Source organism: Podarcis gaigeae (assembly GCF_964106915.1).
Source record: "Podarcis gaigeae genome assembly, chromosome: 5".
Classification (NCBI taxonomy): Eukaryota; Metazoa; Chordata; class Lepidosauria; order Squamata; family Lacertidae; genus Podarcis; species Podarcis gaigeae.
Genome location: NC_139681.1, coordinates 4,782,871 through 4,805,844, shown reverse-complemented (window position 1 = coordinate 4,805,844; position 22,974 = coordinate 4,782,871). Strand labels below are relative to the sequence as shown.

At 43.9% G+C, this 22,974-nt stretch overlaps 1 protein-coding gene across 2 annotated transcripts; it reads right to left on the bottom strand.

The window, feature by feature from the left end:
• Nucleotides 1–505: 505 nt before the first annotated feature.
• On the bottom strand, nucleotides 506–21,081 carry TTLL12 (tubulin tyrosine ligase like 12). 2 transcript variants are annotated; one of them, XM_083738763.1, is made up of 14 exons: nucleotides 20,743–21,081; nucleotides 15,208–15,383; nucleotides 14,117–14,315; nucleotides 13,574–13,733; nucleotides 12,790–12,923; nucleotides 10,135–10,211; nucleotides 7,934–8,050; nucleotides 7,634–7,828; nucleotides 5,217–5,328; nucleotides 3,733–3,884; nucleotides 3,548–3,629; nucleotides 2,411–2,479; nucleotides 1,772–1,910; nucleotides 506–1,193 (listed from the first exon to the last, which is right to left on the bottom strand). In XM_083738763.1, exons 1-14 carry the CDS (start codon nucleotides 20,860–20,862, stop codon nucleotides 1,042–1,044), a joined length of 1,884 nt encoding a protein of 627 aa, XP_083594889.1. In that variant the 5' UTR covers nucleotides 20,863–21,081; the 3' UTR covers nucleotides 506–1,041. The 2 variants fall into 2 exon arrangements, with proteins under 2 accessions (XP_083594889.1, XP_083594890.1); XM_083738764.1 differs by lacking the exon at nucleotides 20,743–21,081 and adding an exon at nucleotides 19,987–20,688.
• Nucleotides 21,082–22,974: the final 1,893 nt, after the last annotated feature.

Here is a 22,974-nt window from a genome sequence, read left to right as displayed (position 1 = left end):
AGTTTCAAAGCAAAACTTTTTTACTTTGCTGCCATACTGGAGACCCCACTGTAGGGAAGAAACACTTTTTATCTGGCTGGAGTTGTTCAGCTGGCAGAAGATGGGCTGTGCTAAGCAAGTGATGGAAGTTGGTTTGCTGCTTTAAAACACATGTACTCCTGTCACAAGGTGAATTCTTAACAATTATTTTTGAACCACCATCCCTGTTGGTGAAAGCAGTGCTGCAACTCAAATACATTAAGAGCTCATTAAAAGGGAGGGCAGCAGTCAGGCAAAGAATGAAAATGTAAAGATGATGCTTGCTTCTTTTTTTAAGGTGTAGGAGGAGACAGGAGGGGAAGGCCAGTGTCTGAACCATTTTATTTGCTAGAATAAAGAATGGAAATATTGGAGGCAAGCAAGGTTTATGTTGCAAAACCAGGAAGCTGAAGTGACTTCTCAAGGTGAAGACCTGATACACCAAGAAACAAAAATTACAGATGCTCTTGTGTTATTTCAAAGGCAGTTTCTGGTATTTGTGGGGACATAGTTTATTGAAATTCTGCAGGCATAGGAGCCAGCTATGGCTTTCAAATAATTTGCTTCATGTTCATTTGTAAAACAAAGCCTTTAAAGATGCGGGAGCACAATGGTCTTAAGAAAAACAATGGCCTCAGTAAATCTGCAGCAGGTTATAAAAACACAAAGGACATAGGGAAAAGCTGTACGGATACTTCTTTGTAACCAACAAAATATACCAACTACTGAGAAAAAAATAATAAATTGATACTGCACTTCTGTGAGCATCAGAATGCAATAAAAACATACACTTTGTGAAAGTGAACTAGCGATAAAGTAATTGAGACAGGCAAGAAAGTAAAAAAAAGGGTTTTTTTTAAGGCAACCCAGACAACTGCTTACAAGCACATTATATGCATGTTCCACCTGATTGAGTAGATTTCTGTCTTGATTGCTAGTACAGGAAAGATTCTTGCATAAGCAGCTCATAGAACTGAAATTATAAGCATCTCACTGGGAAGCGCAAAATAGCCAAGACAAGCCCTAGACAATGGCAGTCACATGGCAATCCTTGGCTTCATCCAGGAAGAGGGCACTGAAGACATCGTTGAAGAAAGTCGGGTGATACCTGCAGGCTCTGTCGCAGTCAGGGTTAAAATTCACCTCCAGAATCTGAGGCTGCATAAACCGTTTGCCTAGAAGACAGACAGCGATCACGTAGTTTTATTGAGATACACATGTTAAAACACAAAGAGGCTTCCCCAACACGGAACACACTTTCTCCTCTTACCCTTAGCACTTGGCATAGCACCTTGGACAGCTCTCAGAGGACCCTTAAGAGGAGCCCTCCTGCTGGAGGGAGAGGAGGAGGCCCAAAGGCACCGAGAGATGGGAACTTCTCCAAGTGGCAGGGGTGGTGGGTGGTTGCCCAGAGAGGAGGGCCAGGCAGAGAAGGAAAGCTTCCCACCTGCTGCACATCCCAATTTATTCACTTGCACTCCAGGAGACCCTTTCAGCGGGGAGTGAAGAACTTTTTCAGTATGCACCCCTTTGCACACAAAGTTTGAAGACTCCCTGCTCTGAAATGCTGCAGTATCTTTCCATTTATAAGTGAAAAGGCCTTTGTCCAAAAAGCGACCCCTTTAAAGGCAATCCCACCAAAGCTATAATGGCCACTAATAAAAGCAATTAAATCTCTTTTCTGGTTTCCCAAATTTCAGAAGAGCCCTAAAAATATGGAGGACAAAAAGGACAAGTCAGAAGAAGAAATTACCGTTGCTGGATGTATCCCACTTAAGCATCAGGTCAATGGCATAAACGGCTCTTGAGGATGGATAATCACAGATGCCAAACGGTGCAGGCTTTGCACAAGCAGCTTGGAAGAGTTCAGCAAATGCCTTGAAAATATCGTCCTGGCAACAACAAAAAGTCACATTTACAATAAATGCAGGTGTAAGAGCAACAAACTTTAACATTATTTCCTGAGGTAATTTGACTGGAGATGGCGGGGAATGAAACCCAGACCCGTTTCACACAAAGCATTAGGCTCTCGGACTAAGCTGAGACTCCTTGCTATTGCTCAACTCAAACATTTGTCAAATAATAACAGAAGCATTTGAAAGGGAGGCAGTGATTGAGTCTAAGCGACCTTACTGATGACTATTCCTGCCAAATTAGCACTAGACACAGGATGCAACCATGTGAAATCTTGAACCACTACTGAAGCCATAGGGGGGAAATAATCTCAGTACATATAATTAGAACCACCTGTGGCCCATTTTATGGAGTAATGACCTTTGTGTGAGAGACATAATCATCATAATAACGTAATCTATGGCAGAAAAATTAAACTCTGGTAATTTTTTACCACTAGAAGAAAAATAAATAAATTACTGAATCACAGGTGCCTTACTTGCACAGATTTCCAAGAATACTCAGGATACTGTTTCTCAAAGAGAGGGATAAATTCATCATAGTGGATCTGAAAAAGAAGAGACCATTTGGTTAGCAAGGTATTCTTTTAAGCATGATCACGAAACTTCACCTCTGTCCTCCTGTCAACACCTCTACAGGTTAGGCTCCAGTTCTTGCAATTTTACGTCCATATTTGAAGGCTGCTTTCTATCCCACACCCCATTCTGAATACTCTTGTCGTAAGAGCCAATAAAACTTAAGTCTCCAAGGGAAACTGTCAGCCTCAGAAGGCAGAGGGTGAACTCCAGAGATGGGGAACCTGCACTCCAACAATATAGGCCCATCACTCTTGTCAACTGGGGCTGATGGGATTTGGAAATCCCTTCCCTGGAAATATGGAGGCTCACATAAGGCTCCATTAAATAGGTGAAAAGCAAGGCTGGTGCTTGCATGAAGGAGGGCGAAGTGATTAGCCCCAGGTGCCAGATCCGCCCTGTCATTGTGCCACTACCGGCCTTGCCACAGCTTCACCTGAGCCCTCGCTGCTGCCTCATGGGTGCAGTTGCAGTGGCCGGGTATTGCATTTATAATCCTGCGTTTGCTCCAGGCAGCCTATGGGCGTTTCCAGGTGCCCCCCCCCCCAAATAATTCATATGCGTTTAGTTAGCTTTGGTAAGGTTGTTGCAGAAGGTGGCCTCAGATTTATCATTACAGTCATACTTTGGTTGTTGAATGGAATCCGTTCCGGAAGTCCATTCAACTTCCGAAAATGTTTGACAACCAAGGCGCGGCTTCTGATTGGCTGCAGGTGCTTCCTGCACGGAATCGGAAGCTGCATCAGATGTTCAGCTTCCAAAGAACATTCGCAAACTGGAACACTCACTTCCGGGGTTACGGCGTTCGGAAGCCAAAACGGATGAGTACTAAGGCGTTCTGGATCCAAGGTACGACTGTAATTTGTTGTTTATTACAATTCTATCCCACCCTTAATTCCCCAAGAAGCCCACGGTGCCAAACAACCATGCAGCAAAGCCAAGCCACTGGGCTAACGGGAGTCAGGGGCTGGTGGGCCACAGTCCAACCCATCACACCATCTGGTCCACCAAGCTCTCCTTTTCCTGTATAATTTACTCACCTGTTTTAACGAGACTCCAGAAGCATAATTCATGACCGTAAAGTGCTTCTCATAATCATCCAAGTCATCAAGTGAAAATGCTCTGAAAAGGAAAAATGGATGAAATACAACATTCATTCTTCATGAAATTCAGCAATGCCACAAGTCCAACCCTTCTCAATGCATGGTAGAAGCTGCCTTCTTACCTATTTGAGAACCGTAGCCAAAACACATCATAAACATACAGTCGGAGTGGCTTAACTGATCGCAACAACACAATGTAACGGATGTCAAATTTAACTAATCCCACATCTTCAAGAAAGAACAAGACTGGGTTCTCAATGTACTTGGATACCACCTGAAGACAGAAGAATAAGAAACCCCAGGTCAGACAATTTCAACTTTGTACTTATATTTGTACCTATCCTTCTGGCCAATGTTGGGCCCTCAAAGCAGCTTGCAATTACAAGCCGTGTAAAAAACTGCAACACGATTAAGAATAATTGTGAGATCAACCACTAAAAGCAAAGTGAAGGTGCTGCACACACAACAGTGAGAGTATCCAATCTCCTCACCCCACAATGGACCTGCCAAATGTAGACCTGCCTCTTTTCAGGCATAGACGGCTTATAAATAAAAAAAGAATGTGCTTTCCTTTATTCAGTTTTGTTTTCCTTTAAGCTGCTGTTCTGCTTTTTATCAAAGCAAGCAAAGCATCTGGAAACCAAGCCTTATGAGGAACAGTTGAGGGAAATGGGTCTGTTTAGCCTGGAAGAGAGGAGACTGAGATGAGATATAATAGCCATCTTCAAATATCCAAAGGGCTGTCAAATGGAAGATGGAGAAAACTTGTATTCTCCTGCTCCGGAGGGTAGGACTCGAACCAAGGGCTTCAAGTTACAAGAAAGGAGATTCTGACTAAAGATCAGGAAGAACTTTCTGACAGCAAGAGCTGTTCAACAGTGGAACAGTCTCCCTCAGGAGGTGGGAGACTCTCCTTCCTTGGAGGTTTTCAATCAGAGGTTGGATGGCCATCTGCCATGGATTCTTACGATTCCTGCCTTGCAGGGGGTGAGATTGTATGGTCCTGGGGGCCCTTCCAACTATACAATTCTATGATTCTATGCTAGAATTTCATGTAGTTTTGACTCAAAAGTGATTTCCTCACTGCACTTAAAAAGAACTTACGATTCTAAGGAACAAACTGAACATATCACCAAGTATCACCAGAAATTATGAAAACAATTTGATGTAAGATTACCTGGTTGCCTTGGGCTGCAAAAGGGTACTTAGATACTTGAGTTGAAAAAGGTGTGCATTAAAAATTTAATGCTGTAAACTGAATAACCAGTCTAGGAAGAAGGAGCAAAACACTTCTTGATGTTTATACCTAAGTGGTATCTTACTTCTCAGCAAACAGTGTGGTAGCTAAGGGATGAAGTGGCAATTATCCAATGTTTATTACCGTCAAAAATGTACAGACATATGGGCTGAAAGAAGCCACTGGAAAAACACTTCAAATGTTGTAATGCAATGACCACTGCTAAACATTGTATGCAAGTTTAACATGAACAACGAAGATCACGTCACAGCAAAGACATCGAGAACCTTTTTAAATGTAAAAGGAAAACGACAGTGAGATGCTCCAGGGAATAAGAAGCTATGCTACAAAGACCCATTTTGCTCTGACCTTAGGGATGCTCTCTCTCTGCCTGATGATGTTGTTAAGGCTCTTTGTGATGTGGGTGTCCAGGCTCCTGGCCAAGTTCCACGGTTTGCATATCCAGTGGTTGTCCTCTTCCCTGCAATGGGCCCAAGGAAGGAAGGAAAGAGCAGGCGTTTGTCCATTGCATATTTGAATGCAAACATTCCCAGACAAGAATACTCTCCCCTGGGCTGCACAACTAGTGATTCACCAAGACAAATGCATGTTCTGCTTAGTCCTCCTCATTTCCTCTTTGATCAAGAGATGCCCAACGGAAGAGGCACAGAGCACAAATGGATGAAAGATGCCCAACAGAAATGGGTTCATCAAGCTATGCAACAGGCATAGCAGGTGGGCTGTGTGGACCACAAGTTAGGCAGCCCTCTTTACACCCAATGATTATATTATATTGGTTTAAACTGAGACTATCATCTGATTTAGTTCTCCCTGTGTTATGTGAATTTGAGCACAGAAATAAATAAAGTAACAGTGCTGTTCAACTTCTTACTGTTGGTCCACAGACAGCTTTCCGGGTCATGTGGTCAGCATGACTAAACCACTTCTGGCGCACGGAGGACCATGACGAGTGCCAGAGCGCACAGAAACGCCCTTTACCTTCCCACCACAGCACTACCTACTCGCACTGGTTTGCTTTTGAACTGCTAGGTCGGCAGAAGCTGAGACAGAGCAACGGGAGCTCACCCTGTTGCGTGGATTCAAACTGCCAACCTTCTGATCGGCAAGCCAAGAGGCTCAGTGATTTAGACCACAGCGCCACCTACTCCTCTTGCTTTTTACTATACATCATACAGAGAATGTGAGGCCATTAAAGTAAGTAACTATAAAAACAAAACTGATCAAATCAATTAGAAGTTTTCAGCCTTTTAACAAGCAAGCTGAACTGAGATACATCTACACATTGCCAAAATTTATGTGTTTCTCAGCTTAGGTTTTTTTGTTTTGTTTTTAGAGATACCGAAGAAGTATTAATCACAATGCAACACATAAAGGCTGCCACTCATGGTTAGGAAAAGGGATCCACCTTTCCATTACAGGACACTCCTCTACTCTTAGAGCCAGCAATTAAAAGTTGTTCTCCCTAATTAAAACTGGCCCTCTCAAGTAACTAAGTACTAAAAGCTTTCGTTCAGGAGTACGAAGGGAAGGTCACTTTTCCCTTTCTGGTGCCACATTACTTTGAGGGTGCATCTGCATGCCAGCAACAGATGAGGCCAGAGCAAAGCCCTGGGTGGAGGGGGTTTCATTCCACCTCTTACGTCTCCCTCACCCCCAGTTACGTGATTCCCACAGGGGTGACCCAGAGAGCCAGAGCAGACAAAGAGGGTGGAATTCCACTATAAAGGTAAAGGTAAAGGGACCCCTGACCATTAGGTCCAGTCGTGACCAAATCTGGGGTTGCGAGGCTCATCTCGCTTTATTGGCTGAGGGAGCTGGCGTACAGCTTCCGGGTCATGTGGCCAGCATGACTAACCTGCTTCTGGCGAACCAGAGCAGCGCACGGAAACGCTGGTTACTACTACTACTACTACTAATAAATTTTATTTATACCCCGCCCTCCCCAGCCAGAGCTCAGGGCAGCTAACACCAATAAAATCACAGTAAAAACATAATAGGAATTTATTTTTAAAAAATACAGGTTAAAATGCAATTTAAAGTGCAACCTCATTTTAAAATAGTTGATAAATCAAGACCCTAAGGGGAGGGAAACATAAGGGTCGGACTGAGTCCAAACCAAAGACCAGGCGGAATAGCTCTGTCTTGCAGGCCCTGCGGAAAGATGTCAAGTCCCACAGGGCCCTAGTCTCTTGTGACAGAGCGTTCCACCAGATCGGGGCCAGTGCTGAAAAGGCCCTGGCCCTAGTTGAAACCAATCTAACCTCCTTGAGGCTCGGGACCTCCAAAGTGTTGTTATTTGTGGACTTAAGGCCCTCCGTGGGGCATACCAAGAGAGGCGGTCCCGTAGGTACATGGGTCCTAGGCCGCATAGGGCTTTAAAGGTGAAAATCAGTGCCTTAAACCCGACCCTATACTCCACTGGGAGCCAGTGCAGTTGGTAAAGCACTGGATAGATGTGATCCCGCAGCAAGGACACCTGCCAGAGCAGTACCTATTTATCTACTTGCACTTTGTGCTTTTGAACTGCTAGGTTGGCAGGAGCTGGGACCAAACAACAGGAGCTCACCCTGTCTCAGGGATCTGAACCGCCAACCTTCTGATTGGCAAGCCCTAGGCTCTGGTTTAACCCACAGCGCCACCCTTGGGATTCCACTATAGTTTCCACTATTTCAGCCACTATTGCACTTTATCTTGGCATATAAAAGTAGGGATACCGACTACAGATGCAAATTGTTATTTCTGTGCAAGAAGCGAGCTGGACTCACCTCCTTTCGCGCTGCTTAAAGTAACTGATGAACTGTGGTAATTCTGTATGAAGGTTAAAGGTGCGGGGCAGCCATTTTGGCCCCTCTGAGCCCCCAATGCGCCTTGAGATGGATGCCAGACAATCCTTCACGGTCAAGAGGTTCTCGCAAGGAAACTGATTCAGCATCACATGAGGCCTTTCCTCACTCAGTTTCCTACAAGACAAGGAATGCATTTAAAAACAGAGAGCTGCACAGCCGAATATATGCATATTGAGCAGGTAAGAAAAATTGTTACTTGCAGGGAAATAGCTGTGTAACCTGAAATCTTTGAAGTGAGAGAAGTTGTAGAGAATGTCAGCTTCTTGCTCAGAGTCCGTAAATTCAAAACGGGGGTGAGTCAGATTCTGAAGGACCTGTTGGAGGTCTGTGTAAACTCTGGTTTAAAAAAAAAGGGGGGGGGGAGAGAGGAAGAAAATATATGAAAGAAGCTCTCAGGAGGGAGGCATATGGAGACTCTAATAAATAGCGTTGTTGAAGTTCCTGAGAAGTATTGCATTGGCACTAGGGAAAGGGCCAACTTGTGAGACTTTTCAGCCCCCACAGACCCTGCAACCCAAGCCAGGAACCCCTTCTTGTCTTTTCTAGACAATTATAGAAACGTATTTATTGACACATCTATATGCCAACCTTTATCATTATGAGAATCAAATATACAACACTATCAATTTAAAACAGCAATAAAAAATCACCAGTATCCATACATATACATACATACATACATACATACATACATACATACACAAACACGATTTCAAAATTCACCATTACCCTACCTGGATGCAAAACCCACAGTATGGAGTAGAGACTAACCAAAATGTCACAAAAGAGCGAGCAAGCTTTTGTTTTCCCCAGGACTCTTTATTAGGCAAGATGTTAAACCAATTTTAAAAAGTTGGGGCATAATATGTGCTGGGATAATATGAAAGCAACAACACCTGCCAGTTGTACCTAGATAATACCGTTCAAAAAAATTCTTATCCAAAAGGTAGCTGCTTATTTAAATAAACCTAAAAGTCACTTTTGGAATCGCTGAGTTTGGAACCAAGAATTGAGGCCCCAGTAAGAATGTAAGTACCACCTTCATCGAATAGCAGAAATATGTTACTGGAAATTTAACATGAGATCACATTGCTCACAATATCACATCATCAAAACAAGGAAAGTTCACTAGATTTTCTACTTGTTCTTAGCCAAAACAGTAAACTAGTGTGCATGTCATATTAAGCAATAGTTTGTTTTAAACATGACTTCACCATGAATGTGTTGTCCCCCAAGTGTTCCTTATAGCACAATAAGAAACCATGGCCTATTTCTGTTTCCCCTCTTGGGGTTTGTTACAAACAAACAAACAAACAAACAAACAAACAAACAAACTTTGGACAATATGACAAACCATGGGACAGGGGAAGCTGCCCAAGGGCCTGGGAAGCATGTTCACAAATGTACCTGGGGGGCGGGGTTTGTTGTTTTGGTTTAATTATTTACTTGTGTTTTATCTTGTATTTTATTCTGTGAAGTACCCAGGGATCCTTTGATGAAGGGTGGTATATAAATAAAATAAAATAAAATAAAATGCCATTGTTGAAAATAAATTATGACTTAGTGCAATGTGCAAATAGGTCTCTAGTCTATTTAGAAGAATACAGTCATGCCTCTATAAAAATCTTGCCATTAAAATCTAACAACCTGTACTCAGTCTTTGAAAAACACACATGCATTTAGGCAAAAACACTTCTTTCCTCAAAATGTACAAGAATGCCTGTGCGATGGAGAGAAGAGAGATGGATTTGCATTAACTCAATCTAGCACATACCACTTAACAGCTGTGAAAAGGGAATACAGATTTCCAAACAGAGTGAAGGAAAAAGACCTTCTGGCATGCTACAACAGCGGCTTGCTAGGCCACTATCCAAACATACTATATTTCTACTTAGAAGCAAACACCCATAGTTGTGTATTCGAAAAACCTGCTCTCTCATTGTTGCTGTTTTTTCAGTTAACTAGGAAGCAAAACATTGGCACCCCTCCTGCAGAACAAACACACCGAACTTTGCAGGCTTAGTAATGTTTTCCTTTCTCTGCAATGACTCATCTTCTCCCTTGTTTTTACTGCAAGAATTAAAATGGTTCTCTTGCTAGTACAGTATTCCTTACTGATATAGTAGCCTCTCTTTAAAATGCATTAGCTTCTTGTTATTATTCTCCCCAGGGTTGGACATGAAGATTCACATAAACAACCTATAATCTCTACAATTTTACACAAACTCATCCACTACAATTATTTGAAAGCAACATTATTCCTCTCTTTTCTGCATCACATTGAACTTCTCCTATATAGGCAGCAGAATCCAGGGCTAAATGTCACAGTATACAATAAATGGAGCTAATTCTCCACTGCTGGAAAACCACCCACAGAAGTCATACGTTTATTGCAAAACACACCATTTGGAAATACGTACTTGAAGATTTTATTCTTATCATAAACAGGAAGCTTTATTGGAATAGGAAGTGTCTCCTTGTTCTCACTTAAGATGGCCTGAAACAGAAAACACCATGAGTGTTATGAAGATAATTTATACTGTAGAACACACAACAGTTTCAATCGTGGTGAGGACAACTTGCAGGCTGACATCACTATATGTGTTGACTCAGAAGGTGAGTCCTACTGAAATGTAGCAAAGCGCAGAAGTCAGAAACTCAAAGATCAATTTTGACATAACACCTCAGTTAAATTCCTTGTTCATCTAGTTCCTCTCTCACTCAATCCACCCTCTTCCAACTCTATCAAGCTGTATAAAAACCAGTCAGACAAATTTTGCTTGGATTATTTAGCAGTTTGGTGCTGGAGGAGACTCTTGAGACTCCCTTGAATGTAAGAAGATCAAACCTATCCATTCTTAAGGAAATCAGCCCTGAGTGCTCACTGGAAGGACAGATCCTGAAGCTGAGGCTCCAATACTTTGGCCACCTCATGAGAAGAGAAGACTCCCTGGAAAAGACCCTGATGCTGGGAAAGATGGAGGGCACAAGGAGAAGGGGATGACAGAGGACGAGATGGTTGGACAGTGTTCTCAATGCTACCAACATGAGTTTGACCAAACTGCGGGAGGCAGTGGAAGACAGGAGTGCCTGGTGTGCTCTGGTCCATGGGATCACGAAGAGTCGGACTTGACTAAACAACAATAATAAGTGTAGTAATTTGCACTTCATGAAGCCCTTCAAGAAAGTTATTTTCATCACTATTTAAAAAAAAATGTTTTGGAACTCTGAGGAGTTTCTTATTTGACACATATAGCTAGCTAAATCACAGAAAGATGAAATAGGCCAGAAATGGACAATGAATTTCTTTGAACAACCTGCTGTCAACATTCACACCAGAAGCAAGTTCCTTGTCGTTACTGCTTTAATTTTTGTACTGAAATACTTACCTGGGAATCACTCTTGTAACCTGAGTTTTACTGTCGTCCCCCCACATTCTTCCTAGTATTGTATTTTTTTATAATAAGTCTAGGTACCCTCTATGGCAGGAATACTGGGGTGGTGAGCCTGCAGCCCTCCAGATGTTGCTGAACATCTGTCATCCCCGACTCTTAATTGTGTTTGCGGCTGATGGAAGTTGGAGCTCAACCACTTGGGGGGGGGGCTACAGTTGCCTCACTCCAGTCCTAGGGAGAAAGGTCACCAGCATTTTGTGATTTAAATGCTGAGTATTAAATAACAATTAATCAATAACAACTTCAGAACCCTTCTGGGATTGGTCCAAGTAGGGAAACCACACATTTAAATGCTTTCTCATGTAAATGTCTCCCTGCACATGGATAACTAGCAGAATAAAGAATGAATACTAAACCAGACATTCTCTCAGACCTGCACTAGTTTTCAATGAGCACCGAGGACGTTGTGTGTGGACTCAACACACAAATGCAATCCTAAACCAGCCGTCTGAAGTATATCATCCCAGCAGTTATTTTCCCCAAGCGTTTTTCTGAACCTATAAAGCTGTTACACCTCATGCAGCTATAATGCTAGCGGTCTCCGAACAATGGTTGGGAGAGTGAGAGTTCTGCAAACCTTCTCCCTTCTGTAGTTTGCACTGAGTATGGCGCAACAATGTACACAACTGGATTAGCACCAGTGGAGATGCAACTTATTTATTATTCCTTTATTAAATTTACCACCCACCTTCTTTCTTTTAAAAGAGACAAGAAGGCAAACACCTCTGTAATTAAAAACACACACACTAAAAATAAAATAAAAACACATTCGAAGTATTAAAAGGGATCTAAAAACAACACAGGGCAATAAAATATCTAAAACAAATTTAAGAACAGATGTAAACAAACCGCACGTCTGCATAATGCTACGTCATATAAGTCCGTGAAGAAGGGGACGTGTGAGCCCCCCACCTCTTAACTTGTCAGTTTGCATTTCTTATTGCATTTCTTAGTATTGATCTGATGTGTAGAGACCTTTCCTGTTCTGATTAGTTCAAGAGGGTTATATAGAAGGTTTCTTCTCTTTGTGAAAGAAAGTTTTCTTTCTATGTGAAAGAAACAGGAAGGTGGTTTCTGTTTGGGTTATTTCTGCTGGGAAGCTGAGTACAGCTGGTTTAAGCTGGCTTTGTTATCCTTTCTGTCAAGGTCGTGCTGACTATAATAGTCAGGCCAGGAGGAGCCTGGGTCTCTCTCTCTTTATCTCTCTTTGTTCTTGTGTTCTGTTTTTTGTATGCTAGTGTTAAGGTTTAGTCTTGTTATAAGTTTGTAAGTTTTATTGTAAGTGCTGCAACTGGATTTCTTATATTCTGGATTTGTGACCATTATGCTCATTTGGCTTCAGTAGCAAGTAAAAGCTCTGATGGATGAAGTACAATTGCCTCTGGTCTATTTTTCTGAATCTCTGCTACGTGTTTAAGTTTTTTCCTGCTCCCCCCTTCATGGCCGATATAACTATGGTCAGGAGATTGGCCTTAGTCCCCAGTATTTTAATTTTACTTCTGGTGAGTAGTAATGGAGCCTATGTGTATAACAGATAAGTGCAGAAATAGTTGATACCGATAGCAAGTTACAGTAGTTATCTGTAACAAACCAATCCGGTTAAAGATAAAAAAATTGTACCTGGTAGTGATCATCTGATGGCTCTGCAGTAAAAGAGTTGATCTCCAAAACATCATCGGGTAGCCATGGCAACAGTCGACACCTCCTGATTAAGCGATCAGTTTCCCCATAGGCAAAGTCACGGGTCACTTCCTCTGTAAGAAAATGAAAAGTTGTAGGTATTCTTTGTACACTTGTTATCAACTCAGTGTTGTCGCTATGAATATGCAATAGCTATGCATAAACGGAGATTAATAAAAATTGCAGAAAATTTCCATACATTTAAAACAAACAAAAAATCACAACATAACCTCAACTATTAATTCGCCCGTCCTCTGAAACAGTCACTGGGCCAATGTAGGCTTGATTTGGCTTGCAAGACTGCTTTCCCCAAGTCATGGCCACCTGCTGAAATCATCAACTGATCAATACTGATAGGAAACTCTGCTGGTATCAACTACACTAGGGAGTTCCCAATCAGCAGCTCCCCAAGAACAGCAGATCCCTTCCAAAGGGGAGCCTACGAGTCCCATTTTTGGCAGGGATCTTCTTCCGTAACCCAGCTTGAAGTTCCTTTGAAGTTGGGTCACCTGAAATCATGGTAACGTTACGAAACTGAGAGTTGGGTAGCTGCACCGATAAGTGGTCCATAGGGAAGCTCAGGATTCGGCACAGTCGCCAGATCCTTTTCATCACCCTCTGCTCTTAAAAAACAACAACGCAGAAGCGTCTTGCATGGATGTCTTATAGGCAAAGAGAATACTGACTTACCCAGATAGCACACCTAGTGCACAGATACACTTACCTCCAGTCTCAAGGTCCCTTAAGGGCCAGAGAACCGTATAAGCAATTTGTTGCCGCATGTAAAATAAGGGGGCTGTTGCAAAAGTGGGCTCATCTGAATGCTGGATTCGGGATCCAAATTCATCCATAATGTACCATACAGGGACCTTCTCCTCTGCAGTCTGCACAAGAAGAACAAACTCAGTCATGTATTATAAAAATGACTGTAACATCTGACTTTGGGGGTGTTTCTGCAGGACTGCTGCTCGACTCCTTGGCAGTTACGCTGTGGAGTCTCACAGGCTCTGGTGTTGCCCCATGTTATTCATATCTACATAAAAGGCTGAGTGAGGTTGTTCAGAGGTTTGGGGTGGGGTGTCTTTAATAAGCAGATGATACCCAACTAGTTCTCCATTTCAACAAATTAAGCAGAAGGAGAAAGTGCTAAATCTGTGCCTGTGATGTCAAGTATCATTCATTTGCACCCGGAAAATGCTTGTTCACAACCTCTTAATTTTATAGCTAGACCCCAGTGTGAGTTTCAGCTTTCCTACTACGGCCATACCCCATGTGACAGCTGATAGGTCTGGTTGTATTTCCACATTTCCTCCAAGACCTGAGTGACAGCTCTCTCATCCGGCACTTCTCCATGGAAGTCTATTCCCATCAGGTTGGCCATTCTGTGAAGCAGACCAGGGACCTGCAGAAGCTGCTGGCGGGCATGTTCAATGCGGTACGTCCAGGCATGGTCAATGAGAAAAATGCTTTGAAGGCAAGACAGGCCAGGTTAAGAGCAAAACACAGAACACAGGTACACATGATGAGGCAGGCAGTTCATGATGATGACTATAGACAAGACATTCTAAAACTCTGCCCTAATAACAGTCCAAATTAAAACTGCTGACGCCATGGTCACCTCTTACTGCAACTACTGCCACCTCCCCCCCCCTCTCCCATTCCACCTTGCCATCTTTGATGCCATCAGCACTCTCCTGCCAAAACTATTCATCTCTCTTGCTGCTTTGGCCATGCAACATTCATCCATAACTCTCCTGCCTGCTGCCGGATCTTGACAGGCGTCTTATATTTACCTTCAAAACCCTCCATGGCCTTAACTGTACTCTTTTGCTTCCCAAAAATAACCTCTCTCCTTTCTCCCTTCCTGCTACATATGCTTGGAACTGCCTTCCAGAATACCCGAAGGCACCTCTTTTTCTTCCATCAAATCTCTCCTCAAAACCGACCTTCTCTGTAGATCCTTCAGAACCATCCCAGAATCCCCCATATTGTAACTAACTCCAAGCACACGTAACTAAATAACTGCACGATCTACCTGTGCGCCTTCTGTTGCCTCTTCTTGCTCTGCTGTCTTGCTTGTATTGCTCCAAGGATAGCATATATCAGGCATAGGCAAACTCGGCCCTCCAGATGTTTTGGGACTACAACTACCATCATCCCTAGCTAACAGGACCAGTGGTCAGGGATGATGGGAGTTGTAGTCCTAAAAAACATCTGGAGGGCCGAGTTTGCCTATGCCTGGCATATATTGTAAGCCCTTCAGGGCAGGGACCTATCTTCTCATACTTTGTAAAGCTCATGAGCATAAGGGCACCCTGCAAACACAACATTCAGGTTGGCTTCAGAATAATGACTCACCTGTTAGAATTTGCCGCCTGAAGTCCCATTTCGTTTGTCACTATCACTTTGTAGCAGAGTTCATTTCCAGGATTTGAATTCTTTTTCAGTTCTCCCTCAAGTTCTTCATCGCCATCATCTTCCTCTTCCACCTCCTCCACTTGCATTATCCCAAAATACTCCCCAGCATCAAACACCTGAAATTGTAAACAAGGATGAAGGGGCAAAGCCTTAAACTAGACCCAGTGGACTGAGCATGGTATTTAAAAAAAAGCGTTTAAAGTTAAGCATCAAGTAGGAGTTCACCACTATATTATTCCAGTGAACTACATAGTACAGTGAGTTTAAGTCTGTAAGTGGAGAGACACCTGTATTTGGGAATGTATTTCACTACCCCATTGTAAGGATGGTCAGTATCCTTATCCGTACATTGCAGGTGGTGCTGAGAAAATAATGGCTCCAGAGTTCAGGGTTCAGAGATTTACTCATTCTTGTTCTTTGGGGCTAAATACTTGTTCCTTTCAAGCATATTTAACAAAGCCCTCTTTTTTTAAAAAAGATCTGCTTTGGGAGGTGAGGATTTAGAGTAGAGAATCAGGGGAAGCAAAAGGGACTTAAACCTGCTCTTACTTGTCCTTTTTCTGCTCCAAATCATCCCAAGTCTCCTCCCTTCACAACATTCAAAAAGTTCTGCTGGAGCCTTGGTAAAGCTGGAGAAACGACTGCCAGGTAAATGAGAGCCAGTGTGGTGTAGTGGTTAAGAGCAGTTGTCTCGTAATCTGGGGAACCGGGTTTGCATCTCCGCTCCTCCACATGCAACTGCTGGGTGACCTTGGGCCAGTCACACTTCTCTGAAGTCTCTCAGCCCCACTCACCTCACAGAGTGTTTGTTGTGGGGAAGGAAGGGAAAGGAGAATGTTAGCTGCTTTGAGACTCCTTAAAGGGAGTGAAAGGCGGGATATCAAATCCAAACTACTCCTCTTCTTCTTCTTCTTCTTCTTCTTCTTCTTCTTCTTCTTCTTCTTCTTCTTCAAGAACCTTTCCCCTCCCTCTTCCTTCATCCCAAAGTAGCTTTTGGGGCTTAGAGAATGGTTTCGGCCATTTACATGCAACTTGCATGCTCCTTATTTAATATACCACACCAACACTGAATACACAAGTGCTTGTCTTAGATATTAGTGAGGCAGCAGAGGGATCATGGTTAGCACCTAGAACTTGTCACAAATCTCTGAAAACACTGTTTTTTTAAATAATACTAATTTTGTTCACATCTTAACAGCAGGAAGTTTAAGCCGTGTTATTCAATATTTATTATCTCTGCCATTTAGTTCACTCTCCACTGAGAAGCTATCTCATCCACAACGGCTGGACAATACAGTGGTACCTTGGGATGTGAACAGGATCCGTTCCAGAGCCCCGTTCGCATCCCAAAGCGAACATAACCCATGTCCACGCATCTGCGAGTGTCACGCTTCTGCGCATGACGTCATTTTGATGGTCTGCGCATGTGTGCGGGGTGAAACCCGGAAGTAACACGCTCCGGTACTTCCAGGTCGCTGCAGAGCGCAACCCGAATTTGCCTAACTCGAAGTATATTCATCCCGAGGTATGACTGTATCACTTTTAACTCCAATAGGAGATGAAGAACATACATTAACATACATGCAGGAGACACGAAAACACATTCATTTGTGCCAGCTTTCCCTCAGCCTTGAATTCACTTACAACTCTCAGGTTGCAAATCAAGTGTCAACCTGCAGACTGACTTAGTAATCCACTATAAAAGAGGAAGCCAAACAATAAAACCAAAGTGCTGGCATGTAATAGAAAACTAAGAAAATAACCTGATTACTCAGAAGGGCTGCAGCGATCTGTGGATTGGTCAATTAACAGGGCAGCATTTTTTAAAAAAGTTAAAACATGTTTTATTACAAAAAACTATGGCCAGCAGTCACATTAGAATGGCCTTTCTCAGGGATTCACCAATTATAGCTGGCCTTAGCAGAAAACCTGGTCACTTGGTTCCTGGTGCTAGCTCAAGAAGTGGGATTGTGTCCCTCACATTGCACCGTGCTTCCAATATGGCAAAGTACTCTTCTTGCTTTTCAGAACTACCATTTTAATCATATGAAACTAACCCTCATGCAAACAGTCCTACTGTTCAGATATATACACTTAATGGGAAGGACAAAAATGATTCTCAGCAGTTTAAAGGGGATGCGCTATTCTCAAACCACCAGGCACCCCAGAAGCAACTTACTATTGTTGAATTGTTTAGAAAGAGTTGGCATTGGATTGCAAAAGCATTTTTTAAAAAAATCGCAATGGCAAAAACATGCCAAAGACTAGAAAATAAGGATACATGTGCAGTGACATCCACATTTCTTGTTTTGCATCTTTATTTGAAAAATTTTCCTTGGCTGACTGCAAGTGTGTGCCCCCTCCTGAATTTTTAAAAGGAAGTTAAATCTACCACAGAGCAGTGATTTTCAAACCGTATCCCGTGTTCCCTAGAAGCTATTGGGTATTTTTTAGTGAAAAGATCAGAAGAACCTTGCCTGCCCCTATCTGAAAATCATATTGTCCTTTATTTCCAATTCCCAGATACAGTGTAAAGCTGCAGAGAGTATCAGCAGCATTCTGGAGCAATGTCTAACTGGCATGTAAACTGAGTCCCATGTAAACTGAGTGCTCAACTCAAACATTCCCTCCAAAAATCATCTGCAATACTGAGCAGTTCCTTAAACTCGTCAAGGTAGACATGTTGAAAACAAAACACAATTGTCTTGAGTCTTGCACTCTGGAGGAAGTTTTCCTTTCACTGTGGTCGGTATTTGGAGAGGCAGAAGGTAAATTCTGTTGGACACGGAGCAATTTAAAAAGCAAGCTAGGCTACTACAGAGCCATGAAAGAGTCAAATTGCTCTTCCGAAGTCATCACAGTAAGATGGAAAGGTCCACAGGTTATAAACAAAGTGAAAAACATTAACTCATGGAGCAGAAAAAAAATCACTGCTCAGAATTGCTTTTACAAGTACAGACAAAAAGGTATTTATATAAGCTATGCATGGCAATGACACACACTGGGATAAAGCAGGAAAAAACTGAATGGGGAATACATAAGGGAAAGCAAGAAAAGCAAGTTAAGAACCTAAGCCTACAACAAACATGTTTTTTATTCTTGTTTCACTGGGGGAAGTACAGGAACTGGGTGGGGCAGGTTATCCAAAGTAACTCACATTTCATGTATTATTATTCATTCATGTGTGAATTGCCTTCCACATATATATCCCAAGGTGATTAACAAACATGCCCTTAAAAACAACTAAAATACAGTGCTTGTTAAAACAGGACAAGAACAACCAAGTACAGGTTAAAAACAAAAGCAGAATCCATGGGTTGTACCCAGAACAGAATTTCCTATGCCCTCTCAGATCTGTTATGAGGCTTTAACCACCCCAAGCATTTGGGGGGGGGGGCAGTCCTGTCACACTGGCAGAAGTCCTTGCAAACTGGGACAACTAGTAGATATAACTTCATATTTGCTGCTGCTGCTGCTGCTAAGGGGGCAACACAGCCTACATGGGCTATACAGTATTGGCCACCCCTATACAAACTTCATGATCTCTTTATATAAAATGGATCTTAAAAGAACTCAGACTTTAAAAGGCTTTAGCCATGTAGCTCTAGAGCGGCAAGCCAAGGTAGATAAGGCTGCCACCGCGTACCCACTTACCACACTCAGGCAAGTGGCTACGCGATGGCAGCCTTATCTACCTTAACCATGGTTGATGGCAGGGATTGTCAACTTAACAGGCATGGTCACCTACACACTCACAATGGCCTCTCCTGGTGCCCTGCCTGCTGAAATTTGGCAAGAAAGATTCATCCATTCTACTGTAGCCAATAGCACAGGTTGCAGTGTGTGCTTTGTGGAGGGGGCTGTGACAGTGTCTCCAGCTTGCAAATGTGCCCACAGGTCCCCAAAGGCTGGCAATCCCTGGCTGACTGCACGTCTTAACTGAGACAATGCCAAAATGCTGGATGTTTAGTATCACACTTACCACTTGATTTCAAAACACGGTAGTGTTTGAAAGAATTGTTAACTGTGAAAGTAGAGAGTCGAACAAGTTTTCTGCAGATGGGATTTAAAATTCTTTGTCACGTCTGCTCTTCGACTAGTTTCTTTCTCATTCTCCCTCCGATTTCACATGTTTTGCACAAGCACAATTGCTTTGTACGTCCAAACAGAGCTGCTGAACACCACTATATTTTTATCATAATTACCTAAAGCCTTTACAATGAGGTTAAAAAACATGGACATCACTTGTCCATAAACACAGGTATCAAGTTTCTATTCCACTGCCAACATGATTCCTAACTGGAATTAATGCCTCCTCTGTGCTCCTCTCATCAGTTCCATCAAAGAGACATACATCTAAACGCAGTATTTAGAACCAGGGAACAAAATTAAGCCACCTCCAAAAAGAAAAACACAAGCCACTTTCAAAACAGTTCCCCCCCCCCAAAGTTAATTACCAATAACGCTCAAAAAACTTGGTAGGGAATCTCACCCCTTCATTAAACTCACTTTCAACTCTCAGTCTTCTTTTGAAAGCCAGAAAGGGCAAGATCAAACAAGCCTTCGATTCTAAAACCAATCACCAAGGAAGCAACACAACAACACTCACCTAAGACCCTATTGAATTCAATGGGTCTTACAACTAGGGGGGCACGGTTAGCATTTCAGCCCAAAGCATCCTCCCTTAGAAGTAACCAATTTTAAATCAATTATGCTTACCCCCAAAATTTGGTTTAGTAATTCACCATGATCCTTTAGGCTGAAGCAGTCGCAAGTGATACAGGTCCTCCCCAAATTACTCCCAGCTAAGCAACTCCCCTATGAAGAAAGGCTGCAGGATTCAGCGCCAGATTTAGGGTGGCGCAGTTGGTTTCTCTCTGTATTTATGCAGGTACAGAACCTACTGAGAGAACCCATAAAAGGAAACTCTACCAAAAGGAATTATTGTGAAAATAAAATTTAAAAATGGGGGGGGGGGAGTGGCCAGATTTTGTCCTTGCTGAGGGTGCCATATTACCAAAATCTGGCTGTGCACCGTTTGGGACTTTTTAGTTACAGAAAAAGTGAGCAAGAGGCTCCATGATAGAAGTTCACAAAACCATGCAAGGCATGGGAAAAGAGGATGGAAACATCGTTTTCCTCCCTGTCTCGGGGACATGCAATGAAGCAGCATTTCCCAGGGCACGGCGAGGCCCACTGGGGCGGCGTGGAAGGGCTGCCCGGGGGCGCGGAGCCGCGCGGGCCCGGCCTGCCCCTTGGATGCCGGAAAGCGCAGGCGGGAGAGAGGGGCCTTGAGGGCTCAGCTCCTGCGCGCTGCTTTGCCGCAAGAGGCGAGAACCGGGTGCCGTGGGCCGGATCCAGCTCCTCTTACGGCCTCCGCCCGCCCCAGGAGGACACCCCAGGCTGCGCCAAAGCCTTGCCCGCCCGCCTGCTTCCCTTCCCGGCGCGCGCTTCCCCCGTCCACGCGGCGCCCACCTCGCTCTCCAGTTTGCGCCACAGGCTCTGCCAGTAGCGGGGCGGCACCGCCGAGGCGCGCAGCGCCGGCCAGTGCAGGGACACGAACGCCTTGTAGTCGTCGGCGCAGTCGCCCTCCATGCTGTGGCCGCGTCTCCGTCTCCTCCTCCTCCTCCTCCTCCTCCTCCGGGCGCAGCCCTTCCTTCCGCCAGGCCGGCTGGGCGGGCGGGCGCGCGGCTCTTAAAGGGCGCAGGCGGCTTCCTTGGGCTGCGCGCCAGCAACGGGGCGCGCTTCTTCCGCAGGCGGGTGGTCCCCCCCGGCGAGCCCGAAAGGCAGTCCTGTCCGGGCGCCGCCCAGAGACCCGCCTCCCGTCGCCTGACTCACCTGCAGCCCAGTCCGGGCAGTCGCTCCCCAGATCCAAGGGAGAATCTTCTAGTGATGTGCAGAAGCCAAGCAGCCTGGCCCGAGTGGAGCTTTAAAGGAGAAGCGCGTTCTCCTCCAACAGGCGGCAGGGGGCAACTGTCTTTGCCCCTTCTGACCAACCCTGACTGGGAGGAAATAGATGTTCATTTAAGGGTTTTATTGCGGGCATTGAGCCCTGCGAGCAGGGAAGTCCGAATGCAACATGTTAGTCAGAGAGTAAGAGAACTCTGGAGGATATTGGTTTTGCTCACAAGGAAAGGGGCTTTCTGTTGCCAGTGATTACTTCTGGAAGAACTAGCAGTGAAATTATAAATCCCAGGTCGTATAGAATCAGAGAACGGTCAAACAGCTCTTGCCATCAGAATGGTGTTCTTGATGTTTAGTCAGAATTTATTTGCTTGCAACTTGAAGCCATGGGTTTGAGTCCAACCTCCGGAGCAGGAGAAGACAAGCTTGCTCCCTCTTCCATATAACAGCCCTTGAGATATTTGAAGACGGCTATCATATCTCCTCTTTTCCAGACTAGGCATCCCAAAGTCCCCCATAAAGCTTGGTTTCCATATGACAACAATTATGAGGAAAGATTGACGGGTTTATAGTTAGCCTGTCAGCAGTGGCGTAGCGTGGGTTGTCAGCACCCGGGGCAAGGCAAGTAATTTGCGCCCCCTAACCCATGGATTTGCGCCCCCTAACCCATGGATTTGCGCCCCCTAACCCTAATCCCCAGATGTTGCGCCCAGTGCGGCCGGCCCCCCCTACACCCCCCACGCTACGCCACTGCCTGTCAGATATATTAATATTGTTACCCCTCATATTTTTTTTGCCCCACTTGTAAAGGAGGGTGGAAATTTGCATGTCACATAAAATATATGCAAATGTTATGCAAATTTGTGTCTTCTTTGGCAGCAGATGGCTCAATCTACATACAGGCCCATAAGGAAAATTGTTTTTAAAAATCACCACTATCCCCCCCCCCCCCCCCGGATCCAAGATTGTCTATCCAATCTCTTTTCATGGATTATGTATATTTTCTGGTGCAATCTCAAATCTAATCAATAGCCAATTATTGTTGCTTATCTTGTCCTTCAAAACATGTCGATTGTCAGCTCAACATTGAAGCTGCTGAAAGCTACCCAATATAGACAGGTTGTCATCCTTTAGGTCTAAGCCCACTCTGCTGAAATTCATGGGAGCCACACAAAAACATTATTGCACTCCCACTTAGCCAGGCACAATCCATGTTTCTTTTAATCCATGTTTCTATTGCACAGAGTGATCTTAAGTGGATGGTGTATCCAAAATGTTTTTAATGTACTGTACATCCTACATGGTCTTGCTTGTTTACCAAAATGTGGACCCCACTTAAGAAGCAAACGTTAGGATAGATTTTATATAGCTTGGTATAAATATGGTTTGTTACCAATCACGGTGCCTTTTTTTGACCACCTGTCAATGCCTTTGATGTCAAAGTCATATTTGCCAAGCCCATGGCGGTGGCTGATGCAATACAAAAGGGGTGTAAGCCATAATCACCAGAGTTGCTACCCACAGCCACCAAGAACACCAGAAAAAATGGAATTGTGTAAGAGGGAAGTGGTCTTTATGCACACTATATGGTGTTACAGGGTTTGTGGGATCAAGAGTGAAGGGCATACTTAACGGGCTTTTTGAAAAGTGGCAAGGTAACCACTCTCCCCTCCCACATTACTGACTGAAAACATCCCTGTGCAGCAGGGCTGGGCTGGCCATAAGGTAGACTGAAGCAACTGCCTCAGGCAGCAGAATCCTGCAGGGCAGGCCTCAGGTAGCAAAACAGGACAGGCGCTCCTG

Bases quoted from the DNA above. Each gene is read 5' to 3' on its own strand.
- TTLL12 (XM_083738763.1), bottom strand. From the start codon at position 20,862: ATGGAGGGCGACTGCGCCGACGACTACAAGGCGTTCGTGTCCCTGCAC. The intron at 1,911-2,410 runs GTAAGGCACCTG...TGTTGTTGCCAG, and splicing joins ATTCTTGGAAATCTGTGCAA to GACGATATTTTCAAGGCATT. The intron at 1,194-1,771 runs GTAATTTCTTCT...TCTGTCTTCTAG, and splicing joins GTGGGATACATCCAGCAACG to GCAAACGGTTTATGCAGCCT.